General features: G+C 40.0%; 3 protein-coding genes across 6 annotated transcripts; 2 read left to right on the top strand and 1 right to left on the bottom strand.

The window, feature by feature from the left end:
- Nucleotides 1-1949: 1949 nt before the first annotated feature.
- On the top strand, nt 1950-25929 carry LOC310662121 (uncharacterized protein; the record flags this gene model as incomplete). The annotated part of the gene is made up of 6 exons (XM_083408889.1): nt 1950-2885; nt 7450-7523; nt 8279-8341; nt 12907-13864; nt 23606-23624; nt 24926-25929. The coding sequence occupies 6 exons, from the start codon at nt 1950-1952 to the stop codon at nt 25927-25929; spliced, it is 3054 nt and encodes a 1017-aa protein (XP_083265015.1).
- LOC310663365 (olfactory receptor 10A4-like) lies at nt 8981-11464 on the top strand. Its single transcript, XM_083411175.1, has one exon. The coding sequence runs from the start codon at nt 10014-10016 to the stop codon at nt 10968-10970; it is 957 nt and encodes a 318-aa protein (XP_083267301.1). The 5' UTR covers nt 8981-10013; the 3' UTR covers nt 10971-11464.
- Nucleotides 16523-22129, bottom strand: LOC310663355 (olfactory receptor 6F1-like). 4 transcript variants are annotated; one of them, XM_083411161.1, is made up of 3 exons: nt 22100-22129; nt 20011-20170; nt 16523-17892 (listed from the first exon to the last, which is right to left on the bottom strand). In XM_083411161.1, exons 2-3 carry the CDS (start codon nt 20026-20028, stop codon nt 16927-16929), a joined length of 984 nt encoding a protein of 327 aa, XP_083267287.1. In that variant the 5' UTR covers nt 20029-20170; nt 22100-22129; the 3' UTR covers nt 16523-16926. The 4 variants fall into 4 exon arrangements, with proteins under 4 accessions (XP_083267287.1, XP_083267286.1, XP_083267289.1 ...); XM_083411160.1 differs by lacking the exon at nt 22100-22129 and adding an exon at nt 21871-22053; XM_083411163.1 differs by lacking the exons at nt 20011-20170; nt 22100-22129 and adding an exon at nt 20284-20380.
- Nucleotides 25930-26492: the final 563 nt, after the last annotated feature.

Genomic DNA, 26492 nt, shown 5'->3' on the forward strand with positions numbered 1-26492 from the left:
ATTAGATGGGTGAAATTTGGATTGCATTGAAAAGCTGTATTTTCAATTCCTATAAAAATGTGAGGTTTCTGTAAGTAATGGTAATTTCATGCATCACCCAAGGATTAAATGCATATATTTTTTTGTTAGCCATTCTTACCCCCATGGATTAGTTAGCAGAAAATTCCCAAACGTATTCCTTCAAAATTCAGTTGCAACTAGAATGAGATCACATATATGAAAATATCTTTGTTTGGTGCATCATTGTGCACCGCTCTGACGCACGAAACAGCAGTTACTTCTTTTGCAAAGTAAGATATTATGGGCGTAAGGGTATGATTGTTACATCTAAATCAAAGAACTTTTGATCACGATTGACTGTGTTTTAATTCTGGTATGTGTGTCTGTAAAGAAGAGAGACGCTTTTATTGCTAGATATTGTTAGGAGAATCTCAACTGTGAGATATTCTATCATCTATCTATCTATCATCTATCATCATCTATGATCTATCATCTATCTATCTTCATTTTTTATTTTATAACCAAGAAAATTCAACCCATGAAAGAAATGGAAAAATAAAGGAATATAAACGATTCAAATCAAACCAGTGTGTGTTTTTCAGTGTTTTACCTTACTCTGCCTACAAAGCCACAGATAACCAGTGAAGAAAAGTTACAGTGCTCATAGCATTCAAGCAATGGGACTTCAGTTTCATTTTCTAATCACATGTGTCCCCCCCCTTCCTCCAGTGTGCTCCATGAGGTCGCTAAACCTACTAGAGCAGGTTTTGGGTGTGTGTGGGTGCTTCAGGAGAATCTAAGTTCCGATGCACAAGTGGAGTCTCTTCTGAGTGGAACAGCAGTGTTGAGTACAACCCATTGTACCTGAGTGCTTTCCATTTCATGGCTAATAGGAGGTTGCAATTTGAAGTCTGCTTCTCCAAACAGATCAGAATGGCTGATACTGAAGCACGCTGTAAAACATGGGTGGAAGCTCTGTGGGTGGCCCTCAGGTTTTAGTGGAATCCAAGTTCCATTGTCCCTGACAGACATGGAAAATAGTCCACTAATAGTTGGAAAACCACAGGTTCTTCATCCCAGCTTTAAAAGCTTTAATGTAAGGGGCAAAGAAATTAGGTTGTGACTTAAAAAATAATCTGCATGAATGAATTCTGGCAGCATCAATAATAACCATGTTATGGTATTGAACATGTGATGGCTTTTTTAAAAGTGTTGTGCTTTGCTGAGATATAATGTGGCTCTGTACAGTGATAAAACACAACTGGTGATAACCTTAATCCAAATGCATGTACAACTGGATCAAGTTTACTCTTTTATGCTTTTTTTAGGAATTCATATAAGTCATCAGTAGCATTGGTAGATTGTTGACCATTAATATTTAAAGAGCTGCATCACTGACCACTATTTTTGGTCAACGGGGGGGGGGGGGGGACATAACACAGCTTCTTTATTGCATCCTTTATTCTCAACATGTACACCTGTACACTAGCAATGTGCATGCACTTGGAGAGAGCGGGGATATATGAGGAAGCTGAAAATGCAACTAAATTGTGTCTACAATGTGCTCATTGAGAAATATGAAAGGAACCATGGGAGGATTCTTGAATGTATTGGTTTTATTTCAGGGAGAAAGGCAGTTAATTTAGAACTCCAAACTCTGACAAGGAATTTGGGAAAATTTGGGAACTTTTTTGCCTCCAGTAAGATTATCCTAATGACTGCTAGCCATCTTACTTTCATTGTCACAGAAAGCAATCCTCATTGGGGAGAGAGCTATTGCATTATTGTCCTGTTGGAGGGCTTTGTGTAGGCTTGTGTTTTGCCACGGTGCAATTAGGACTATCCACTAGATGGGTCTTTTGGATGCTCCAGGTGCCTCTACTATGATTACCTGATTTAATTAATGATCTGTATTTGTCGTTTCCTTTTCCACACAGGATATCCATTCTATGGAAAAACTAGGTGAGAACCAGACCAGTTTGAATGAGTTCATTCTGGAGGGGTTTTCATACCTTGCTGAACTGCAAATCTTGCTGTTTTTTGTTTTTCTGGTGACATACATAATCACCTTGCTGGGAAACACACTCATTATTCTGCTCATAAGACTTAACCCTTCTCTTCAGACTCCCATGTACTTCTTCTTAGTGAACCTATCATTCTTAGAAATGTGTTACACCACTAGTGTGGTGCCCCAGATGCTGGTACATCTGTTAACAGAGCATAAAAGGATCTCCCTAGCAAGATGTGCAGCCCAGATGTATGCTTTCACCATCCTGGGGCTGACAGAATGTTGCCTCTTGGCTGCTATGGCATATGACCGCTATGTTGCCATATGCCACCCATTGCACTACACAGTAATCATGAACCGCCGGGTATGTGCACAGCTTGCAGCTGCATCATGGATTACTTGCATCTCAGTAGAAATTGCTCAAACAACATGGATCTTCAGTTTACCATTCTGTGGTTCTAAACACATCCAGCACTTCTTCTGCGATATCCTACCAGTGGTGAAAATGGCATGCACAGACACCTCCAAAAATGAGATTCTCGTCATGGCGGTGTCTACTATTTTCATCATGAGTCCTTTCCTGCTGATCATCCTCTCCTACATCCGTATAATTTCAACCATCCTCAAACTTCCTTCTGCTAAGGGAAGGAGAAAAGCCTTCTCCACTTGCTCCTCACACCTCATGGTGGTGACACTATTTTTTGGGACAGCCATCTTCACCTACTTAATACCCAAGTCCAGCTACACTCCACGAAGTGACCAAATGATTTCTCTTATGTACACAGTTGTCAGTCCATTTTTGAACCCCATAATATATACCCTAAGAAATAAAGAAGTGAAGGGAGCATTTAAGAAGACAGTTTCACGGTTGTTCTCTGTACAGAACCCAACAAGTTGAAAATCTGAAGCATGGAGTATGGCAACAAGAAAAATCAATAAACACAGAACATATCATTGGTGATTAAGGGGCTGTAAGTATATTGTTAAGGTCTAAACTTATAACAGAGTTATTACAGAAATGAACCTGATTCCAACCTAGCCACCTATATTGCCTGTACCTCAGCGATAATTTTGGAGTGATTCTTTGATTTAACCATAAATCTATACCTGCTTTGATTATTAATTTTCTTAATACTGTTTGCTGTACAGGAACCTGTACAGCATGATTAGTAGACTTCGACTTGTGGTGTCTTTTTCCCCTTTAAAAAAACCTCATACTTGGAAACTTACTGTATGAAATTTAAACAGAAAAAGGATTTCATTCACAACAAGAATGGTAAACAGAAATACCATGGGATTTGGAAATCTTCAAAGAAACAACAAACTACTCACACACTGAACTCATCAGATGTCAAAGGTTTTTCAATAAGTTGGTTAGTGTACAGCTTTGATTTTCTTCAGTTAATTAAACTTATCACAGACATGGTATAGATTAGGTTTGAATAACTGGGGATTCTGAAACAGATTGGTACTTTCTGTCAGGTGAGTTCTAATCTGCCAATTATCCTTCATATTCCCAACCTTTAGAGATCTCTACTAGACTTAGTGGTTAGGCATGTGGGTGGAACTGAGCCTCTTGGGCTAGTCATAGAGAAGATCTGCAGTTTGAATCCACACAACACTGTGAGCTCTCATTGCTCTGTCCCAGCTTCTGCTAACCTAGCAGTGCGAGAGTGTACCACTGCAAGTAGATAAATAGGTACCGCTGCAGCAGGAAGTTAAATGGTGTTTCCATTCATTCTTGTACTCGTCACAGTGTCCCATTGAGACAGAAGCACTTTAGTCATGCTGGCCAAATGACCTGGAAAGCTGTCTGTGAACAGACGACAACTTCATCGGCCTGAAAAGCGAGATGAGAACGCCACCACCATTGACTGAACTTAACCATCCAGGGGTCTTTTACCTTTTACCTAATAGATTTAGTATATCAGACGAGGGAATCATAACTCATTCCACTTCTAACTGTAACAAAATAAAACAATTCCTTCCAATAGCACCTTAGAGACCAACAAAGTTTGTTATTGGTATTCATGTGCATGCACACTACTTCAGATACATCTTTAGATACTTCTAATTGGTTTGGGATTATTCTTCTCTCACTAGAAGATACATCCTCGTCCTACTGAACTGAGGTTTAAGTGGAGCATTCCCTCACAACTCCATTACTCCTATACTAAAATTCAGCTTTCCAGTTCTCACATTTCTGTATACTCTTAAAAGACAATAACCACTATCTTTCAATCTAACTCCCAGTTCAGAGACTGCCTTCTCTGGCTGTAAATATTCCTTCATGGTGGTTTTCACACAACTCAGAGGTACTACTGTTGACCAGCCCAATGCCAGGAACTAATTCTGTGTAACAATTATTCTGTGATATCCCACCACTAGTGAAACTGTTGCGCATAGAGAACCTCCAAATATGAAAATGCTGTTCATTCTTGCTAATCATTGTCTCCTACATCCATATGATTTGGGCTACCCTTAAATTTCATTCTGCTCCTGACACTTCATGATAGTGAAATTATTCTATGGGACAGCCTTTTTTGTCTACATTAGGCCCCAATCCAGCTGCACTCCAGAGAGTGACAAAAATATTTATTTTATGAAAACTGTAGTGACTCCTTCTTTAAACCCCATAATATATACCCTAAGAAAAAAGCAGGGAAGGGAGCATTTGAGAATCAGTTATAAAACTCTTCTCTGCACATGATCCAATCAACAGAACATTTGGCAACAAAGAAATCACAGTAAAATAGGATGCCGCTGTTCTCATCAGAACAAATGTTGATAGGTATGAAATCATGACTGTTGATTAAGGGACTAACTGTACTGTTAAGCACTAACTCATAACAAATTTTTCACAAAAAGCCCTTCTGATTTTATGAAGTTAAAAGAAAAAAAGTTTTATATTTGTAATTTCATTGAAATTAAGATATTTGAAAACTATTTTTAATAAATATTAATTATACATTTAATCATAGGCATGTGTCTGATCATCTAAAGAGGAGCTGTAAACTGTTTCTGGATGGCACAAGTTTACATGAAGGCTGAATGTTTCATATAATATTCCTGGTGTAGAAAGACAGATAGCTGAGAGAACACATTGTCTATTGCAGAGGTTAATTGTTTTTATCACCTATATAAACCCACCACTAGGGACGAAAGAGAAATTTTATCCACGTACCAGATAATCACAAACTGACTGAATTACTTTCTGGAACAAGACATAGCCATCCTTGAAGTTTGTTCCTCAATTTCATGATGACTTATTGAAGCACAGTAAGGTGTATAAAAGATCTACATAAAATGCAGATATTAGTGAAAACAACACACAAACATGTATTGTATACCAGAAAATTGTTTTACAAAATGTTGCATAATAGGAAATACTCATATTAAAATGCTGGTGAATTTTCATGAATAGTTAAAAAATGCATACTGATGGGAACTTAAGGGGTGTTTTTTTTTGGGGGGGGGGGAGATGAGAAACTTTGAGGAACTGAAATTGCGTGTTGAGGTCCCCAAGCCACCCCTCTAAATAATTTGCAATTCACACAGAATTTTTATTTAAGGTTTTTGGCATAATTTTGGCCACAACTTTATTAAAATACAAAATGTGAGTGGTTGCTTAGGCATTGGTTTCAACTATCTGTCCCAGCCCAGGGACAGAACTGATATCCGTAACCCTGCAAAAGTCAGTAAGGGAAAACATTTCTATGGAGCGAATGGAGCTGGGGGCCAGACCGTCACATCTCTCCAAATGCTCCCAGGGCCTCTTGCATGGCCCAAGCCCCTTGTGAGGGATTCGGACAAAAGCATGGTGAGCCCCTGGATTCCTTTAACGGAATACCCGTGCAGGAGCAGCATTGGGGGGTGGGGGCAGGCACAGCCAATCCTTACCCCTCCATCAACCAATTTTTAACCAATGCCTAACCACAACCTTACAAGTTGTGACTATTTGCTATGCAGTAGGCAAAAACCAAATGGCACCAGCCAATCAGCCAAATGGACAAAATTCCTACCAGGCCCCTGCCCCAAAAGCAGACACCCCATGACAGGCATAGCAAGGTCAAACGCAAAAGCCCTAAAATTAGGGAGGGTGGGTAGGTGATCCGATGCACACAGCGAAAGAGAACGCTCACTCTGTGTGCAGGGAATGCATAGCCTTTGAGCTGTCCATCAAATTAGCAACATCAAAATTTGCCCAACAACCCAGAACAGCCGAATCACTGTCATGGCCATCTAAACGATCCCACCAAGCAACAAAAGGGGGTGTCCTGCCAGACCCCACCACAACACATGCTCTCCATAAAGGATATTAAATAGGATATTAAATATGTATTGTATACCGGAAAATTGTTTTACAAAATGTTGCATACTCATATTAAAATGCTGATGAATTTTCATGAATAATTACAAAACACATACTGATGGGAACTTAAGTTTGAGGGGTGGGGGGATGAAGAACTGAAATTTGAGGAACTGAAAATATCAGATTTGCCAACCCTACCAACATCACTCCCTCTGTCATCTGAAAGACCACCTGCAAGTGCAAGTAGTGCAGTCTAGATACTTCCTAATATGCTCTTTGTGATTACTAGGCTATTGCTTCTTGTGCATCCCTTCAGTATTCTATTGCTGATTTTACAGCTTTACTTTGGATGATTTTGTTGTCTTGCCTGCAATACAGATGAGAAAATATTAAAGAGCTCAATAAGCTTGGACAACTCTTTTCCATCTCATGTTTTGATTTATTTAAATATAAGCACATATCAGATTGTTCGAATTAATACCAAGACTATATCTGGAAGGGGGCGCAAAGGATTGTTACTTCGTTTTGCTTATTGCAGGAGTGGGCAAAACTTTTCAGCCCAAGGCCACTTCCCTTTTAGATAGCCTTCTGGAGACTGTAGGCCTGTGATGGGGAGGACCCTATTCACATGTTTCTCTCCATATATAAGGCTAATTCATGGACCTTGGTTGGACCACACTACCTGGCTTAATCCTTGATTTTGAACAGGAGAGTCAATTGCATACAATGCTACTTGTCAGCAGCTGTTCATACATAGGTCAAACTTAGATTCACAGAATATTTAGGGGTATGCATAACCCTGCATCCTCCCAGATAAAAAAAGGACTGGCACTCTCTATAATTTTGTGCTATGCCATTTCCCCACAGCAGCCATTTTTGTGTTACACTCCCCCCGCCCTCCATGGCAACTATGTTATGCTTGGCACTCTCTCTAAATTTAAATGTGCTGTCTGGTTTAAAAAGATTGTCAACCCCTGATATAAAGGCAAAAAGCAAGCTATGCTTTGGCCTCAGTACTGTCTTGAATTGTTCCTTTCCTCAGCACTCTCTAGTGCTACTTTGACACCTCTACCTGAAGTTCCTTAGTTTCTCCATATAATTAAAGGAAATCTTGTGCAACTTTCCTTAGATCTTGAATGCTCAGATGGATGAAGAGTCCTGTGAAACTCAGAAATGTGCACAGCACACTGGAAACAATGGATGGTATCAGGAGTGCCACGGGAGCCGAGGCCCCATGAAAATTTTCAAGGAGGGGCCGGGTCCCCTCATTATTCCACAGCCCACACAGTGGAAGGAGGCCTGACGGGGCCCATCACACCCTCAGAAAGGACTGACAGGGCCTGCTGCAGCTTCGTTGGGTTCTGTTGGGCCCTCCCACTGCAACAACAGACTTTGGGAAGACCTGACATAGCCCATCACAGCCACAGCAGGCCCGGTTGAGCCTTTCTGAGGGCACGATGGGCCCCATCGGGCCTCCTTCTGCTATGTGATATCATGTGTGAATCATGATATCATGAAATCAAACACATGCAGTGGGCACTCACAATGTTGGGTGGAACCGGGAGCACCTGTATGGCATTCAAACTGTTGGTTGTTTTACCAACTTCATTCATTTTATTCTAATCAATCCAACATGGTTTATAGATGCTGAAAGCCACCACCTCCCGACTATTTTCCTGCACAATTTTTTTTCAGATGGGTGAATTTTTAATTGTATGGATAAACTGTCTTAAATGCCTTAAAATGTTGGGATTTATGTAAGCCATTTGTAATTTCTCACATCCCTAGAGGTAACTTCTTTTCACCCACTTATTTCATCATTCATATTTACTGTGTAAATATTTTGCAACTTCTCTAGACCCCAATGATTAATTAGTGGAACATTCCCAAAAGCTTTTCTAAAGAATTTAGTTACATCAAGGATGGGAAGATATAAATTAACATGTATTTGTTTGCAGCATCGCAGTGTGCTACTTCAAAGGAAGAAAGAGTGGTTATTTCTTGCGTAAAGTAAGAATAAGGTTGGTTTGTTACATCTCGATGACAGCAGTTTTGTCTAATTTGTGGGTTAAGAAGATCTGGACACTCTTCTTTAATTTGTAGTAAAATGAAAAGAGTTAAGAGAATCAACTTGTGCATATCTGTATGCTTCATATTGCACACTTCTGACTAAGCATAAATAATTTATAGAATTTTTTGTGTGCTTATCAGCAGCTCTTCTGGATTGTTTTTATTTGAGGTGGTATTCATTCACATACAGGAAAAATCAAGTTGCACAGTTATAGTTGATTGGGAGGTATGGACAACAAACTGATCCAAGGTGAGTGCCTGTCCAAATTTGAGCCCCATGTAATAACTGTGCTAGGGGTTTAGCTTTAAACTGAGGAAATGGTGTGAGTGGAATGGCTTAGTCCACATCCCCCAATACTACAACTCCTGTCTAAGGCGACACTCCTCTCCATAACTGCTTTTGGGGTGGTGGTGGTGTGAGACATAGGAAGATTAATTTAGGATTAGGGTTAGTGATCTTGTGCAACATTTGGAGTTTGGCTCTCAGTTTGCAGTACAGTTGGTTTCTTTTTAATAATAATAATAATAATAATAATAATAATAATAATAATTTATATTATTTCATGTAAAACTACAGATGCTTGGGAGATACAAAAGCAAACAATGGTTTGCCCATTTCACATCATATGATCCACAACTTAAGAAAGAAAATGTTGCTAAAAATAATGATATGAATAATAAGATCAAGATTCCATGGATGTGCAACAAAGCAGTCAATAACAAGTCCTGGAACACAATTATATCCATATGCAGTCATATTTTGCAGGAACCTGCCAGCTATAAGTTTGTCTTTTTATACAATGGCCACCATTTACCTTTACCTTTACCCCTTTAAACTCATAAAGAATGGATGAGGTTTTTTCCAGATAATGAAAAAAATAAACCTTGTTAAAGCAAGTATCAAGGGAAAAGGCCAAGCACACAGGCTTGCCCTTGCGATTGAGGGGGCTGGCTCCATGCAATGTGCTCACGTCACACGCACACACCACACAGCTTGCACACGTGGCATGAGCATGTCACTGTGGGATATTCAGGGGGAATGACCCCCTTATTAATTTTTTTTTGGGGGGGGAGACCCAAGGTCCCTCGGTTCCCACTTGCTGGCGCTCCTGAAAAAGGCTGAGTTAGGCCTCCGTCTCTGTGTAATGGCTAGTTGAGTGATGGCAAACAAATACATTATATGGTGTTTACACATAAGGTCTGGATTGAGAGGAAATGCTAAGCCATTAAAGAGATTAATTTACCATAGTGCTGCAGCAAGCAAAACAATAACAGAGGAGCAAAGTGTTTGCAATTTCCTCCTTGGAATCCTCCACACTTGCCCATTTCTGAAATCTTCCATCTCGAGTGTCTTCTCAAAGCTAAGTCAAATGATATTACCCTGACCGTGGCAAAAAAAATTCTCAGAGGTAATAAGAAAAAGAAATCAACATGCTCTGGATAAAACATAGTAATTGTCTTGGTATCTTTTCTTTGTATCTCTCCTGCATTTTGCTTCTGAAATTTTTTTGTGGGTCTTTGGACTGTAATAAAACAATGTATTTGAGTAACTATACTATACTTATTTGATCTAATTAATGCCCAGTATCAATCTATTCCTCTTCCATATAGGATATCCATTCTATGGAAGACACAGGAGAGAACCAGACCAATCCTAATGAATTCATCCTTGTAGGGTTTTCAGACTTAGCTGAACTGCAAATCTTGCTGTTTTTCATTTTTCTGGCAACATACATGATCACCTTAGTTGGGAACCTGCTCATAATTCTGCTTGTAAAACTCAACCCTTCTCTTCAGACGCCAATGTATTTCTTCCTGGTGAACCTATCATTCTTAGAAATGTGTTACACCACAAGTGTGGTGCCCCAGATGCTGATACATTTGTTAACAGAGCATAAAAGCATTTCTAAAGCTGGATGTGCAGCCCAGATGTATGTCTTCACCATCTTGGGGCTGACAGAATGCTGCCTTCTGGCAGCCATGGCATATGATCGCTATGTTGCCATATCTCATCCTTTGCATTACACAGTCATCATGAACCACCAAGTATGTACACAGCTGGCAGCCGCATCATGGATTATTGGCATTTCAGTGGAAGTTGCTCAAACAACATGGATCTTCAGCTTACCATTTTGTGGTTCTAAACGCATTCAGCACTTTTTCTGCGATATCCCACCACTGGTGAAAATGGCATGCACAGACACCACTAAAAATGAAATTGTTGTCATGACAGTGTCTGTCCTTTTCATCATGAGTCCATTCCTGCTGATCATCCTCTCCTATGTCCGTATAATTTCAACCATTCTCAGACTTCCTTCTGCAGAGGGAAGGAGGAAAGCGTTTTCCACTTGCTCCTCACACATCACAGTAGTGACATTATTCTATGGGACAGCCCTTTTTGCCTACTTAAGGCCCAAGTCCAGCTACACTCCGGAGAGTGACAAGATGATTTCTCTTATGTACACTGTTGTGACACCTGCTTTAAACCCCATAATATATACCCTAAGAAATAAAGAAGTAAAAGGAGCATTTAAGAAGACAGTTACAAGAATCTTCTCTGCCCAAGACTCAACTAATTGAACATTTGAGTAACTGGGTAGGGAGAGTTGTTTTAAGCCCTAACAGTTTAATCATTTGTCACAGAATGCCATTCTTATTTTAAAAATTTGAAAAAAAGTTTGAAAGTTGTAACATGAAAATAAAATATTTGAAAACTCTTGTTAATAGATATTAAGCCTATATACACTCATAGTCTGTGTGTCTGAACAACTGTAGAGGAGTATTAAACTGTTTCTGAATGGCACAATATTGCATGAAGGTTGGCTCAAGCCAACTCTCTGACATGCTCATTGTGTATTGCGAAGGGGTATTTACTTTTTATTTTTGCATGAAAAAAGTTTCATGTATATAAATCCACTACTGGAGGTATAGGAAATTTAGTGCAGTTGGCAAATAAGGTGTTGAAAAAAAGCAAAGGACTTGGATGGTTATACTTTAATTGATAGTAAAATGTTTGAAAACTTTGGTTAATAAATATTTAAGATATATTTACTCATAGACCTAGTTCTGACAGACAGTATTGTCATGAGCTATTTCTGAATGGCACCTTTTCAGATTGGTATAAGGTTTGATGATCCTTACAAATATTCCTTGAACAAAGGGGGCGGTGGCATTTTTGCCAGGAGTGTACACACCTAACCTTTTCTCAGACATATTCATTGTGGAAGGTTTGTTTGTTTGTTTTTGAAGAAGAAGAAGAACCTGCAATCTGTCATCTCTAGCACCACCAGAAGGTAGAAGTGATACAGTCCAGCTAAAGGTTTACTTCTTAATATTCTCTTTGTGAAAACTCAACTACAATTTATGATACCTGCTCACAGTTATCTATACCTGCATGTTACGACATTGCTTTGGAAAGCTGCATTGTCTTTCTCTGTGATGTAGTGTGTGTGTGTGTGTGTGTGTGTGTGTGTGTATACACACACACATACACCAACTTATTATTTTTTGGCTTGTTGTTTGCTGCCATGAGTTCCATTGTGGGAAGGGGGGATATAGATTTAATGATAAATAAAAGAAATACATTGTTCTGTTTACTAACTCATGGATGTGCAGAATCTTAGATAATGGAAGTGCAATATCGCTTTATAATTAATCATTTTGGCCCCATAGGAGAAACCCAATTTTTATACCCAAAGTTTCAACTTCTCTGGGGACAATGATTTGCTTCAAATAATGACGCCAATGGAGTATCATGTCTGCACAATTTAAAATCCTTTAAGATGAGAATCATTCTCTCTCTCTCTCTGTCTCTCTCTCTCTCTCACACACACACACACAGCTTCTGGGATTGGACATCCCTAGCTATTTCATAGCTGCATTAAATAGGATAGGCTGACCATATCCTTTACCTACAATGATCAGCAGTCCTCCAAAAGTAAGTGCTTGTTTCTTTCTTTTTGACACCAGAAAAGGATCAGTAGACAATGTTCTTGTTAGATGGACTTCAATCCTATTAATGCAACTCAGAACAAAGTCCTGTTACATTCAGTGAGGCTTATTCCCATGTAAAGTGAATATAGAATTGCATCTTTAGCCTGCAATCCTTTATGCACTTAGGTCTGAAAACTATGATTCAACTAGGTCTGAAAACTATGATGATAGTTGTAGTCCAACAAGATCTAGAGGGCACTGCTCCATCTATAGCTAAAGCAAAAACAAGGTCACTCAAAGAAATATTTTTAATCAAGATCAATCTGCAAACATTATTATCAATTGAATAATCAATTATTATCAGTTATTATCAATTGGATAATCAGTTGGATCACTTTCTTATGTAAAAACCTGCAGGTTGTCAATTTATGCCAACAGGCTATAAGTTAGCTCCCTTTAAGCATATAGAAATAGTGCAGCTTTAGTGCAGCTTTATATGTAACACAAAAAATATCTATATAGGATAAATTTTTGCTGCATGACATTGAAATGACTGAAATATTCTTGCATTTGTAATATTCAGATTAAACACCATGAGATCAACTTCCTCTGAGAATGAAACATGCATCTTGGAATTCATACTCCTGGGATTTGTAAATATCACACAAGGAAAGACCTTGCTTGCCATCCTGTTCCTCACTATGTATACTGTCTGCTTCTTGGGAAACTCACTCATACTCACCATGACTGTGATAAATCGGTCTCTACACACCCCCATGTATTTCTTCCTTGGCAACCTCTCTTTCCTTGACATCTGCTACATCTCTGTGACAGTACCAAAAATGCTAGCAGATCTCTGGGCTGAATCCCCAGTCATTTCCTTCATGGGTTGTGCTGCACAGTTGTTTTTCCTTGTTGCCTTGGTGGGCACCGAAGGATTCCTTCTGGCTTCTATGGCTCTGGACCGCTATTTTGCCATATGCCATCCATTGGGCTACACAAAACTCATGAATAAATATATTTGCCTTCAGTTGGCTGCTATATCCTGGACTTGTGGCTTCCTCAATGCTTCTCTCCACACAACACTCACATTTCGCCTGTCTTTCTGCCAATCTAATGGAATTAGTCATTTTTTCTGTGATATTCCACCATTGTTGAGTATTTCATGCTCTGACACGTCAGTCAATGAGGCAACCCTTCTTACAGTGGGTGTGTTTGTAGGCCTTAGCCCTTTCTTCTTCACCCTGGTCTCATACACATTCATCCTTCATGCCATTTTAAGCAAGCACCAGAAAGGACAGCGCCACAAAGCCATTTCCACCTGTGCTTCCCATCTCACAGTTGTGATTCTGTTCTATGGCTCCAGCATATTTACATATGTCCGTCCTACCTCCAGCTACTCACTTGAAAGGGATCAGCTTGTGGGGGTTTTGTACAGTCTCTTAACGCCAACACTCAACCCAATTATTTACAGCCTACGGAACAAGGAAGTGAAGCTGGCAATGAGAAAGTTTCTGCTGAGAATACCTTCCCTTGGAATTTAGATTCTTTAACTGAAACCTCAAGGACCTGAAGATCAGTTGAAGAGATCTGAAGACCCATACTATCACTATAAAGACGTAAGAATATAAGAATAATCTTGTCAGATTGGGCCAGTAGCTCATCTAGTACACTGTTCTCACAGTGGCCAACAAGATGCCTGTGGGAAACCAGGGAGCAGAACATGAGCACAAAAGCACTCTCCCCTTCTGTGGTTTCCAGCAACTAGAATTTGCAGTCTTTGCTGCCTCCAGCTGTGGAGGTGGAGCATAGACATCATGATTAGTAACCATTGATAACTCTCTCTTTCATGAAATGGTCTAATCCACTTTTAAAGCCATCCAAGTTGGTGGTCAGCAGTGCCTCCTGCGAGAGTGAGTTCCATAGTTTAACACACCTACACTGAAAGATCTGTCCCAATGGGCTGATTTTTATGTTTGTGATATTTGGCAAAGGACCAAAGTCTGAGAACATGGTATACTTGGGAGGTTGTGGACTCTTCTTCCTTGGAGATTATAAAGCAGAGGTTGGGTTGCAATCTGTCATCAATGGGGGTTGGACTAGATTATCCTTGGGGTACCTTTCAAGTCTACAATTACATGATTCTATGATTCTATGAAAGTCTGAAAAGTAGTGTGCAGTACGGTTTGGAAGAGAAAAACAGTGGGCTGAGTTGCAGTGCTGAACCATTCACCATGAAATTCCTCTCCCTGGGCATTTGTTGTGAAATTCTTTTGCAAGCATAGATTATAGGCCTTCTGCAGATGCAATCTCTTCAGGAGGTTCATTTTCCATGATACAGAACCTTTAGGGTGGCAGCACCCACCCTTTGGAACTCTCTCCCATTACATATCAGACAAGAAGCAAGCTTGTTTTCTCCTGCTCTGGAGAGTAGGACTCAAACCAATGGCTTCAAGTTACAAGAAAGGAGATTCTGACTAAACACCAGGAATAGCTTTGTGACAGTAAGAGCTGTTCAGCAGTGGAAGAGTTTACTTCAGGAAGCTGTGCGCTCTCTTTCACTGGAGGTTTTTAAGCAGAAGTTGGATGGCCATCTATCGGGCATGCTTTAGTTGAGATTTCTGCATTGCAGGAAATTGGTCTAGATGGCTCTCGGGATCCCTTCCAACTCTACAATTCTGTGATTCTAAGAACCATCTCTACTGCCTTTTTACCATGTGCTGAATACCTGCCTTCCCCATGAAGGCTTTCAAGTAGAAATTCTAATCCCAGTCAGTATCTCTATTGCATTTGAAATAGTTTATGCGTGTGTTTTTATTTTTGATGTTTTGAATGATGTTTTTTATGACATTTTTATTTTTAATGGCTTTGAGATGTTTCATGGAAAGTTGTTTCATAGATGAAATGAAAATAAACAAGCAACATCCATACTATTACTTCATGGTTGAAGATGGTCACTAATGATGTCTGTTAATATGTGAAATACATAAAGATCTGACTACTATATTTTACATTCCGCTTTATTAATACAGGAATGTTTCTAATGGGAGAGAAATATCAAAACTTTCATATATACAGTACCAATGCTACTCTAAATAATACAAAAGCATGAATTAATACTTGCTATGTCAACACTACAGGATTCGCTTCAGTTTATAGTAGCAGAACGCATTCCTGGCCATGTCTGGATGCTTTCCAGGAGCATATCTGAAACGACTCCAAGGCAAATGGATATTGAAAGCCATTAGTGGTAGAATGGTAGTCTAAAGCACAGAGCCTAGGGCTTGCTCATCAGAAGGTCAGCGGTTTGAATCCCCACGACGGGGGTGAGCTCCCATTGCTCAGTCCCAGCTCCTGCCAACCTTGCAGTTCGAAAGCACGTCAAAGTGCAAGTAGATAAATAGGTACCACTCCAGTGGGAAGGTAAATGGTGTTTCCGTGTTAGTCTTAGTCATGCTGGCCACATGACCTGGAAGCTGTCTGTGGACAAACACGAGCTCCCTCAGCCAATAAAGCGAGATGAGCGCCACAACCCCAGAGTCATTCACGACTGGACAACTGTCAGGTGTCCCTTTACCTTTACCTAAGATAGATACTTTGCTGCCACATCCCTACAACACCAACTTAGTCTTGGGCTGATATTACACAGAATATGCAAGTGAAAACATATTGACCTAAACTGGGCCACATATATCTCAGTGAACCATCTCTCACCAATTCACATAATATACAAAACTGCAGTGGTTTCAATGTCAAGCAGGTTATAGGCAACTCCCCACTGATCTTCCACTGAGCATCTATAGAAAAAGAAGGATCTGTAAAGTTGGAGAGGATCTTTGAATGAGAACCAAGATGGTGTGGGGCAGATGAGTAGAGCTCCTGGGAGCACTAGGAGTCTTGTGTGACAGCATGGTAATAACTGTAATGGAGGATGAGTAGTAGTAATAATTTCCATAGCAGTCTGGATTTCTCAGCAGCAGTTCAGGGCAAGCCTGCGTGACTTGTGACTCTCCAATCTGAAGTCAGCCCATCAGACACACATTTTGTCTTCAAAGGTGCAGGATGCAAGAATACCCCACCAACCCAATACCAGAAAGGCAGCAAAAACTGGAGTTCTAATCACCCAGTAGGTTGTCCCACATATCTAAGACTTTGCATGCCTTTTAGGACTTCCTAGACATTATGTGCTATATGTTCCCTTTAATCTCAAAAAAATGAGCCAATAATTTTAAACTCCTTTTTTATTTGAAAATTTAACATAGAGAAGGGGAGAGGAAGAGAGAAAGAAAGAAGAAAGCAAAAAAGAAGAACTACAAGAATGACTACTACTACCAGCTCACATTAGGAATACAGTAACTATGAATATACACAGATTAAGCATATAAATTAACTAGCAGAAAGTGCCCAGTGTTGCCTGGGAATTCTAAACAGAGGAAGAAAAGCAAAGAAACAAACTCAAGATTTCTAAATAGATAGTGTACTTCGTTATTTTTAAGGATGTGCACAGTCTTAGATTGCCCAACCAGAGGGAGATTTTGGAGCAACTTTCAGTTAACTTCTATAAATTATTACCGTAAATCACATTAAAGCCAAGCTTCTGTTTCTAAAATGTTTGTCTTCCAGGGCAGAATCTCCTAAGCATCATTTTTTTTAAAGCTTTCTTAACATCTTCATTTCTCAAACTGTAGATGATTGGGTTGAGCATGGGGGTCACCACACTGTAGATAAATGAGACCACCTTGTTAACTTCCATTGAGTTCTGGCCTGTGGGGTTGACATATATGAAGATAACGGTTCCATAGTAGAGTGAAACTACAGTCAAGTGGGCAGTGCAGGTGGAAAAGGCCTTCTGCCGTCCTTTTGCTGAGGACATCCTTAGGAGGGTTGCCAGGATGCAGACATAAGAAAGCATGGTCAACAGAAAAGTTCCTAATACTATGACAGCTGAACTGATGAAGATGATGGTTCTGCTGATGTACGTGTTAGTACATGACAGACTGAGCAGTGGAGGGACATCACAGAAGAAATGGTCAATGATGTTGCCGCAGAAGTGCAACCTGCCAACTAAGATGGTAGATGGGCAAGGATTTAGGAATCCAGTCACCCAGGAAGCTAAAGCTAAGTAGATACACATTCTACTGCACATCAGTGTTGAGTATCTCAGTGGGTTGCATATGGCAAGATAACGGTCATAAGCCATAACAGCAAGTAGGAAGCACTCTGTGGAACCCAGAAAGAAGAAGAAATATGACTGCACAAGGCATGCTGTTAGAGAGATAGCCTTAGATCTTCCTAAGGATATTGCCAGAAGTTTAGGGAGAGTGACTGAGGTGTAACCAATCTCCAGGATAGCAAGATTGCTCAGGAAGAAGTACATCGGTGTGTGGAGACTCGATTCTGTCTTTAGTGTGATAAGCAGGATGATGTTTCCCCAAAGTGTAAGGAGATATATGAGAAGGAATGTGATGAAATATATAACTTGTAACTTCTTAGTACCTGTGAAACCAGCAATGATGAATGTTGTTACTCCTGTGTAATTTAACTGCTCCAAGACTGTGTCATCTTCCATCTAGAAAACAAATGTGAATAAGCAGTCATGGTGATAGTGAGCTATAAATGTTTGCACTACATTCTCACATTTTAATGATATGGTCAATGTTAGTCAAGTGAAATGCTGAGGTGAACTTGGAGGTTTGGTTGAAACATCTGAGAAATTAGGAGATTAGCAAATCAAAACTTTAATAAATTAATCGACACTCCTCCACCACCAGTGAAGGGTTCATTCTCTAAATGTAGATCCAATATTTGATTGTGCTATCTGAAAATCTGGTTAGACATAGACCTGCTGTCTGGGTTCAAGCCAAACTGAACAGTTTCAATGTGAACTGGTCTGCATTTGTGATTATATAACTAAACAGAGTCACATAAGTACTATTCCCATAACTCACTTCTCATTGTAGCTGTACTTTATAGACTCATCTTAAAAATGTAGGTATATGTAACTGCATCTCTGTCTTTTTTTATGCTCAGTATGCTCTGTGTATGGTTCCGTTATGGTTTATATGTTTATGTGTTACTTTGTGCATAAGTTTATGGTAAATCAATAAACATTTTTTAAAAATTGGTTATCTCAGAAGGTAATCATTTCTCACTAATACAATACAGTGGTACCTCGGGTTACAGACGCTTCAGGTTAAAGATGCTTCAGGTTACAGACTCCGCTAACCCAGAAATAGTACCTTGGGTTAAGAACTTTGCTTCAGGATGAGAACAGAAATCATGCGACAGTGGTGTGGCGACACAGCGGTAGCGGGAGGCCCCATTAGCTAAAGTGGTACCTCAGGTTAAGAACGGACCTCTGGGACGAATTAAGTTCTTAACCCAAGGTACCACCGAGCCATATCTTATTTCTGCTTTATATGAAATATTTCAAGTGGCACAATAAGAAATAAATGTTGGCAATGATATCAGACAATGATGAGATCCTTTGAGGTATTGTTAACACCTGGAAGTAAGGTGTTTTCCCCAGGACTGTACCATGGCAAAAACAAAAGGAAGCTTCATTTGCTTTCATTTCCTTGTGTTATTTTTATTTAAAAATAGAATCTACAAGCAAGTTAGCCTGGAACTGATTCATTGAAAACTGCAACCGTTATATTTTTCCTCCCTGATATTTGGTACAATGTTACTTAATCTGCCTTTGCACATGGAAGTTTAGGCTTATTTATTTTCTCTGTGTGCTCAAGATGTGTCAGCTGGACTTTCTCTCTGTGTGTTCTCCTCCTCCTCCTCCTCCTCCTTTTAAAATAACATCTCTCCTGTTGATTAACAATATCCCTAGCAGCAAAATCACCTTAGCCTTTTTCTTTTTACTGTGTGGTAGGATGTCATCTGTTGTATGACATCTTGACTTTAACATAGGTTCAGTTAAAGAGTATTGACACTAGCTGAGTAATCCCCAAATAACCTTGGTCATCCCCAACCCATCTTCTTCCTCCTTTGAAAGTCCCAGATTCAGTCTCCAATAGTCAGCATGCACAATGCTGAGCTAGCTGGACCAATGGTCTGACGTAGCATGTTTCAAGAGAGTGCGCTAAATAACTGACTCCATTTCAAAAAGGAAACCCAGACAGATGGGTGGGGTATTAATAATAATAATCCCAATAAAAACAATATTTATGATAGCATTAGGCAAAAGCATAAAGTTGACCATTTATGAATATTCAATTTATAGAAGGTAGGTGCAATCCAGGAGGGTTATGTCTCCAAAACTGTCTACATCTCCAGGTTCAAATTTCAGATTTGAGAGCAAGAAGACTTGTCAATATCATTCAGACTTCTACTACAGCCACTTGGATACTCTGTGAACATTACAGTCATACCTCGGGTTACGAATGCTGTGGATTGCGCATTTTCGGGTTGCGGACCGCACCAAACTTGGAAGTACCGGAATGGGTTACTTCCGGGTTTCAGTGCTTTTGCATGCAGAAGCGCAAAATGATGTCACGTGCATGCAGAGACGCAGCGCTGCAAGTTGTGAACGCTGCAGGTTGCGAACGTGCTTCCTGCACAGATCACATTCGCAACCCAAGGTATGACTGTCATCAAAAAAGATTCAAGGTAGGCAGTACTGGCTCTAGGATCTGGGGACATGTTAGGTAGAGGTATCTCAGTGAAGACCATTTACCTGAAAAAGGTGAGCCATGCAGGGTAGGAATTTTCACTGTTGCTGGCCCTCTTGGATTAAATGTGAAATGTCACAATTGCAGTGGTGTTGGGGTGATTCACCCTTTGGCACTGTTGGGGCCCTGACAAATTCCAGGTCTTTCTGCTGTTTGCAGCCAGACCTGAAAGGAGGCAAGATGCTATACATAACAGGAGTCACTTTTGTAGCACTGGTATTAAATAGTTTTGGATGGCAAATACCACTGGACTGCTATAGATGAAAAACAGAACATACCTTTTTGGACTAGTTTGCTTAGGAACCCAAAAACCAAATATAACAGCAATAGTCTTCTTATTTCGCTGTCTCTTCTATACTTCTTGGCTAGGGGTCAGCAGACTTTTTCAGCATTGTCCCTCAGACCTCATAGGGGGCCGGGCTATATTTTGAAGAAAAAAAATGAATTCCTATGCCCCACAAATAACCCAGAGATGCATTTTAAATAAAAGGACATATTCTACTCATGTAAAAACATGCTGATTCCCAGACCGTCCAGGACCGGATTTAGAAGGCGATTGGGCTGGATCCAGCCCCTGGGACTTAGTTTGCCTATCCATGTTCTTGACCTTCTTGCTGAAGCTAGGCTTTTCAGGAGTAATAGATAAAATTCACTAGGAACTAATAAAAGAAATGTATTCAATGATTCTAAAAATATAGTTTAAAAAGTCTTGGGGTGGGGGAGAAATGATTTGAAAATAGACCTAGTAAATTAATATGAAGTGAGCCCAATATTCTCTGCACTTTATTCAGTCTGATGTGGTGATTTCTTGAAGTTTACCAAAATATCATAGTGTTTGGTGTGCATGTGTGTCTCCTGAGAGCCAATCAATTTAAGAGTTTGGGGAATGGAAAAAGAAGGTAAATGAGCCAATGTGGAGTAGTGGCTGAGGGCCAAAACTAAACTTAACAATGTCTACTCCATTTACAGAGGAACAATCCTTTGCACAAGAAGATGGTGTAATGCAAGCCAGTGTAAGTTGATTAGGTATAAAGTAACAAAGGTGTAAAGTTCAGCCGGTTGGGCTACTGTTGCTCCACTGAGCTTGGGAAAGGGAAAAACAAGGCTTTGAAATAGTGTTCTATGCCAGGTTGCCATGTCATCTGACATAGCTGAATGGGCTTAGGATCTACTGTAGTCAAATTCCCCCTTTTCTGGTTTCACCTCCATAATGCCTCTTCTGAGGACTTACAATGGCCTCATCTCAGCCAGCTTCAGCTGAGCCCCTGCTGTATCAGGATGAGCAAGTTATACTGGCATGTATTCAGCTGAGCTTGGCTTGGGACCAGGGCCGGATTTAGGTTTGATGAGGCCCTAAGTTACTGAAGGTAATAGGGCCCTTTATATGTCCAGTTGTCCTTCATCAACAACAAATTGTTGCTGCTTTTTGTGTTGAATATATGTGACATGGTAATTTATGGACCTAATAGGTATCTAAAGCCATTTGCACATAACAAAATATGTATTTTATCAAAGTAATTGTTGAACTGAAATACAATTAAGAAGTTTATTAATATTGAAATACAATTAAGAAGAAGTACAATGGTACCTCAAGTTACATACGCTTCAGGTTACACACTCTGCTAACCCAGAAATAGTGCTTCAGGTTAAGAACTTTGCTTCAGGATAAGAACAGAAATCGGGCTCTGGTGGCGCGACAGCAGCAGGAGGCCCCATTAGCTAAAGTGGTACTTCAGGTTAAGAACAGTTTCAGGTTAAGAACGGAACTCTGGAACGAATTAAGTACTTAACCTGAGGTACCACTGTATATTAATAGTGATGGTGATATTTTAGGGAGTAGGCTAGCAGGCCTACTAGGTACTTACATCATAGGAGCCTACACAACAGAAAACACTGTTGCTGTATGTAGGTTTTAATTTATTTGGTTTTTAGCCTATATTTTGGAAATGTACATCCATTTTTTTCCTCTTTAAATTTTTTGGGGGCCCCCAAGAGAGTGGGTGTGCCTTTGCCCATTCTTTTGGAAATGTCTGTACAGGGGGAGAGGAAGGGTTAATAGGTAGACCAATAGAAAAGCCCAGAGGTGGAGCCTACCTGTTTTTAAAAGGCTTAGCCAGAGGTTTAGACAGTTGGGGGAAAGCAGTTGGGAAAGCACCTCCTACCTTCTCCCCGAAGTCTCACTTACCAGAGTCACAGTGATCACTTCCAGTAAGTGGCTCAGCCAGCAATCTTACCTACACAACCCTAAATGGTTTAGGACCTAGGTACCTAAAAGTGTGTGCCTTTCCCTACATATTCCTGCCTAGGCCCTTGCATCATCTGAGGATATTTTGGTGGTGCTATCATTGCATATTAGAAGATTTGTTTGCTTGTGCTGGTGGAGTAGATCTCTTTAGCACTACTTTAAATTTTCCCCAGCATCTGTATTAAAAATAATGTACATTTTGTATACCAAAACAAAAAGATCCTAATAAAATTTAATCAGTGGGAGGTTTAAAATCAACTGATTTGTCATTTAGATTTTGCACTCCTGCTGGAAATAAGGACTTCCTGAATTTCTTAGTGGTATTGTTATATCTGATGAGATATCTGGAGATTGAACATGGAACCTTCTGCCTGAAAAGCAGTTCATCTACCACTGGTCAGGAATAGCACACATTGTTATTTTTCCTAAACAAGACACTCATACTTCAGAACAATAATGGAGTACCTCTGTTCTCTTGAGGTTGCAGGATTCCAGGTCCCAGCATCCATGAACTATGATCAGTGAATGTGGTCCTATGAAATGGGGAATGACCACAAATAGTAGAGGTCCTGTTCTACCTCCTTTCAGAGGGTCAGGTACCACCAATTATGGAAAGGATCCTGAAGAGTTTTTATTCCTTTATTTAGATTTATAAATATGCCTTTCATCACATGGAGATGAGATCATTTCAAGAGAATACCAACATAAACATCAAAACAAGTTAACACTAATTATATCAACCAATTACCAGTGTTTTGTGTTTTGTTTTGTTTAAAAAACAACAATTTTAAAACATTAAAAATGCACAATAACAGTTTCAAATATAAGAGGCAGCATTCAAAATGCCTACTGGCAACATTGCCTATCCTCCTCTGAAAACCAGAAGTAAACGGAGCATATTTAACCACCATCAGAAATCAGTGCCAGATGCATTTTCATGGAGTGGACATTCCAGAAAGGAATACGCAACCTCAAAAAAGGCCCCTTCTTGCACCACTGCATCATACAGTGGAATTACAAGAAGGTCTCTCCTGACAGTTTTAAAGTATTTCTTTGTCATATTGTCCTTTATATCATTGAATTTTATTTATACTTGTAAGCCACCTTTAGAACAATTTGTATTGTTAAAAGTGAAGTATAAAGCAGTTATGAATGAATGAATGAATGAATGAATGAATGGTATTTGAAGGCTTTGATGCTGCAGTTCCAAACTTCAATTCAAGTTGTTTCATAGTTAATTGCCCACTGGGGACCAGCACTGTCCAACACACTTTGCATTACTCAATTAGTTTTTCTGGGAGGAATTCAGATGTTCTTAAATGTCTCCTATGCTGAAACAAACTTTCTTTCTGCAGCAGGGTTGCACCAGTGAAGGTAAGAAGTGGTGGTTGGAATGAGATGGGATTTAACTGAGAGAACTTTATTCTTCTTACTTTTTAAAAATAGTTGCTGCTTTCTAGTTCAAACTACAATAATATCTGAAAAGCTGTTATTACTGTGCATTTTACACACATACACAGTATGTTCTCAAACTGTAGTGGGTTGTTCCAGCAGTAAGCAGTCAAAAAGCATTCTGTGGACACTGAACATGCTTAGTCTTCACTGGGCAGTTTTACACACACACACACACACACACACACACACACAGAGAGAGAGAGAGAGAGACCCCCTTCTGATTCCTTCCAATAGGTAGATAGACAGATGATAGATAGATAGATGATAGATAGATATAGATAGATAGATAGATAGATAGATAGATTAGATAGATAGATAGATTAGATAGATAGATAGATAGATAGATAGATAGATAGATAGATAGATATAGATTGTTATGTATTGAGGAAAATACTAAAGTTGTGGCAGTGCTTTTTCTCAGTTAGAGAGCGCCAGAGTGCAGTTCTGGCACCTCCCAGGTACTGGTGCAACTACAGGCCAGCGCTCCTCCCTCCCACTTTGTGCTGTTATGTACTTCTGAGAAGCCCAAAACAAACATTTCCACTCAAAACAGAAGTTGGCCCGTGTGTGCGAGTCTACGCTTCTTCTTCTTTTAGATCTATGACTCTACCTAGCTCTTAGCCACTCCTAGCCATGTTTGGTCAAGCTTTGGGGCTGCACCAATTTGTATTTCCTTTTCTTCAGTCTGTCTCCGGTGTAGCAGCTTTCCAGCCAGGCCTCTACTATTGCAAGTGTGTGCATTTGTGCAAGGGCCCTTCCAAGCTGCCCTAGCCATCTGCCCGAATCTATGAGAACAATGGAGTTGGGGGCGCATTTAATTAACCAGTGCCAGAACCAGGAGTGACCCACATACCAGCTAGGGAGAGAGCTTGCTGTAGTTTTTAGCACCTCTATGGGTAGTGAATGCAGCTGTTGTCAAACCAGCATTTGTTCAGGGCTGCCCCATGTTGCGCAATGTCATGGTTAGTTCTAGCACCTATTTCTCTTTTAAAAAACACACTAAGTAGTGGTAAAATGGCTCTAGGAATTGGGGGAGAGAAGGATGAGTTATTAGTGTCATGAATGCTAACTGATAAATTCGATCTTTCCTAATTCAAATTGATAACTTGCAAAATTACTTTTCAAATGTTTTGATTGATTTTCTTCCTAAAGGTTAAATAATAATACATATACAAGAGCAAAGGAAACCATCCCATTTTCTATTTTTTCTTTCTTTTTAGAGTCCACACTGAACTTTTCGCACAGCGACTCTGTTCTCATTCTCTTAGCACAAAAAAGTATCTCCATGATGGGACAGCACAATCAGACAAATGTCAAAGAGTTTGTTTTTATGGGATTCTCCAGGGAGCGAAACGTAAATTTGTGTCTCTTTGTAGTGTTTCTCTCCGTGTACCTTGTCACCCTGACAGGCAACACACTAATCATTGTGGCTATCCGTATTGACCCACGGCTCAGCACCCCCATGTACTTTTTCCTGAGCAATTTGTCTTTCCTGGACATCTGTTATACAACTAGTGTGGTGCCCCAGCTGTTGCTCCATTCCCTGACTAGTCACAAGGTCATCTCTTTCAGTCGTTGCATGGCTCAGCTCTACATCTCTTTGTCCCTGGGTGGTATTGAGTTTATCCTGCTAGCAGCCATGGCCTATGACAGATATGTGGCTGTCTGCTATCCCTTGCATTACATGACGATAATGAGCAGACGAGTGTATATTCAGATGGCAATGGCTTCTTGGATGGGCGGCTTCCTCAATGCTCTGGTGCAGACGGTATTTACCATGCACCTTCAGTTCTGTAGCTTCAACACCATCAACCATTTTGCCTGCGAACTCCTGGCTGTTATCAAAGTGGCTTGCTCCAACACTTTTGTCAATGAGATTGTGATTATAGTGGCAGGAGTCATTGTCCTGTTGGTTCCCTGTGGTGTTGTGCTGCTCTCCTATGTCTATATAATCCGTGCCATCTTACGAATTCGCTCTTCAGAAGGTCGGCAGAGAGCCTTCTCTACATGTACCTCACATCTGACTGTGGTCACTCTCTGCTATGGCACAGCAATCTTTGCTTACATGAGTCCCAAAGCCAACACTTCACCCAACCAAGACAAGATGGTATCAATATTCTATGCAGTGGTTACTCCCATGCTCAACCCTATCATATACAGTCTAAGGAACAAGGAAGTAAAAGGAGCCCTATCTAAAGTGGTAAGGAAAAGTATCACCACTTAAAGACATTGACCCATTTTTGGATTGTAATAGGGTCTTAAAGTGCATAGTAGTGCTTGATTCGGGGGCTGAGGGTTGATTGCCTTATGCATTCCTATCACTAAGGCTGCAATTGTATGCACACTTATTACCAAGCAAATCTTATTCAAAACAGTGTGTCTTACTTCAGAGTAAATCTGGATAGGACTGTGGTGTTAATTATTCAGCACTTGATGAATAACAGCTGGACGTGTTGACTGAATCCACAAGAAGAGGATTGAATCCTGATTTTTTTAAAAAAAATCCATAGATTCCCCCCACCTTTCCCCGCTATCATGCTCATACCATAAGTTTGGTTGGGGTGCCCCTGTGCAATGTGAGATGTGATGAGTGGAGCTGCTGAAGTGGAACTTCAGTTAACTTTCTTAAGTAAACTTATTTTAGGATTCAGGTCTTTGTGTTTTGTGGTGATATGAGTGCTCTTGGTGTGGTGTTATATCTGTCACATATCTGTCACATATATCACATATGAAGCCTATCACTTACTTTCCACTCAAGTGAGAAACTTGCAAGTTTGAACCTGATAC

The sequence above is a fragment of the Podarcis tiliguerta genome (assembly GCF_965153285.1).
Source record: "Podarcis tiliguerta genome assembly, chromosome: 13".
In the NCBI taxonomy this organism is placed as follows: domain Eukaryota; kingdom Metazoa; phylum Chordata; class Lepidosauria; order Squamata; family Lacertidae; genus Podarcis; species Podarcis tiliguerta.

Excerpts from the sequence above, each read along its gene's own strand:
- LOC310663365 (XM_083411175.1), top strand. The coding sequence starts at position 10,014 with ATGGAAGACACAGGAGAGAACCAGACCAATCCTAATGAATTCATCCTT.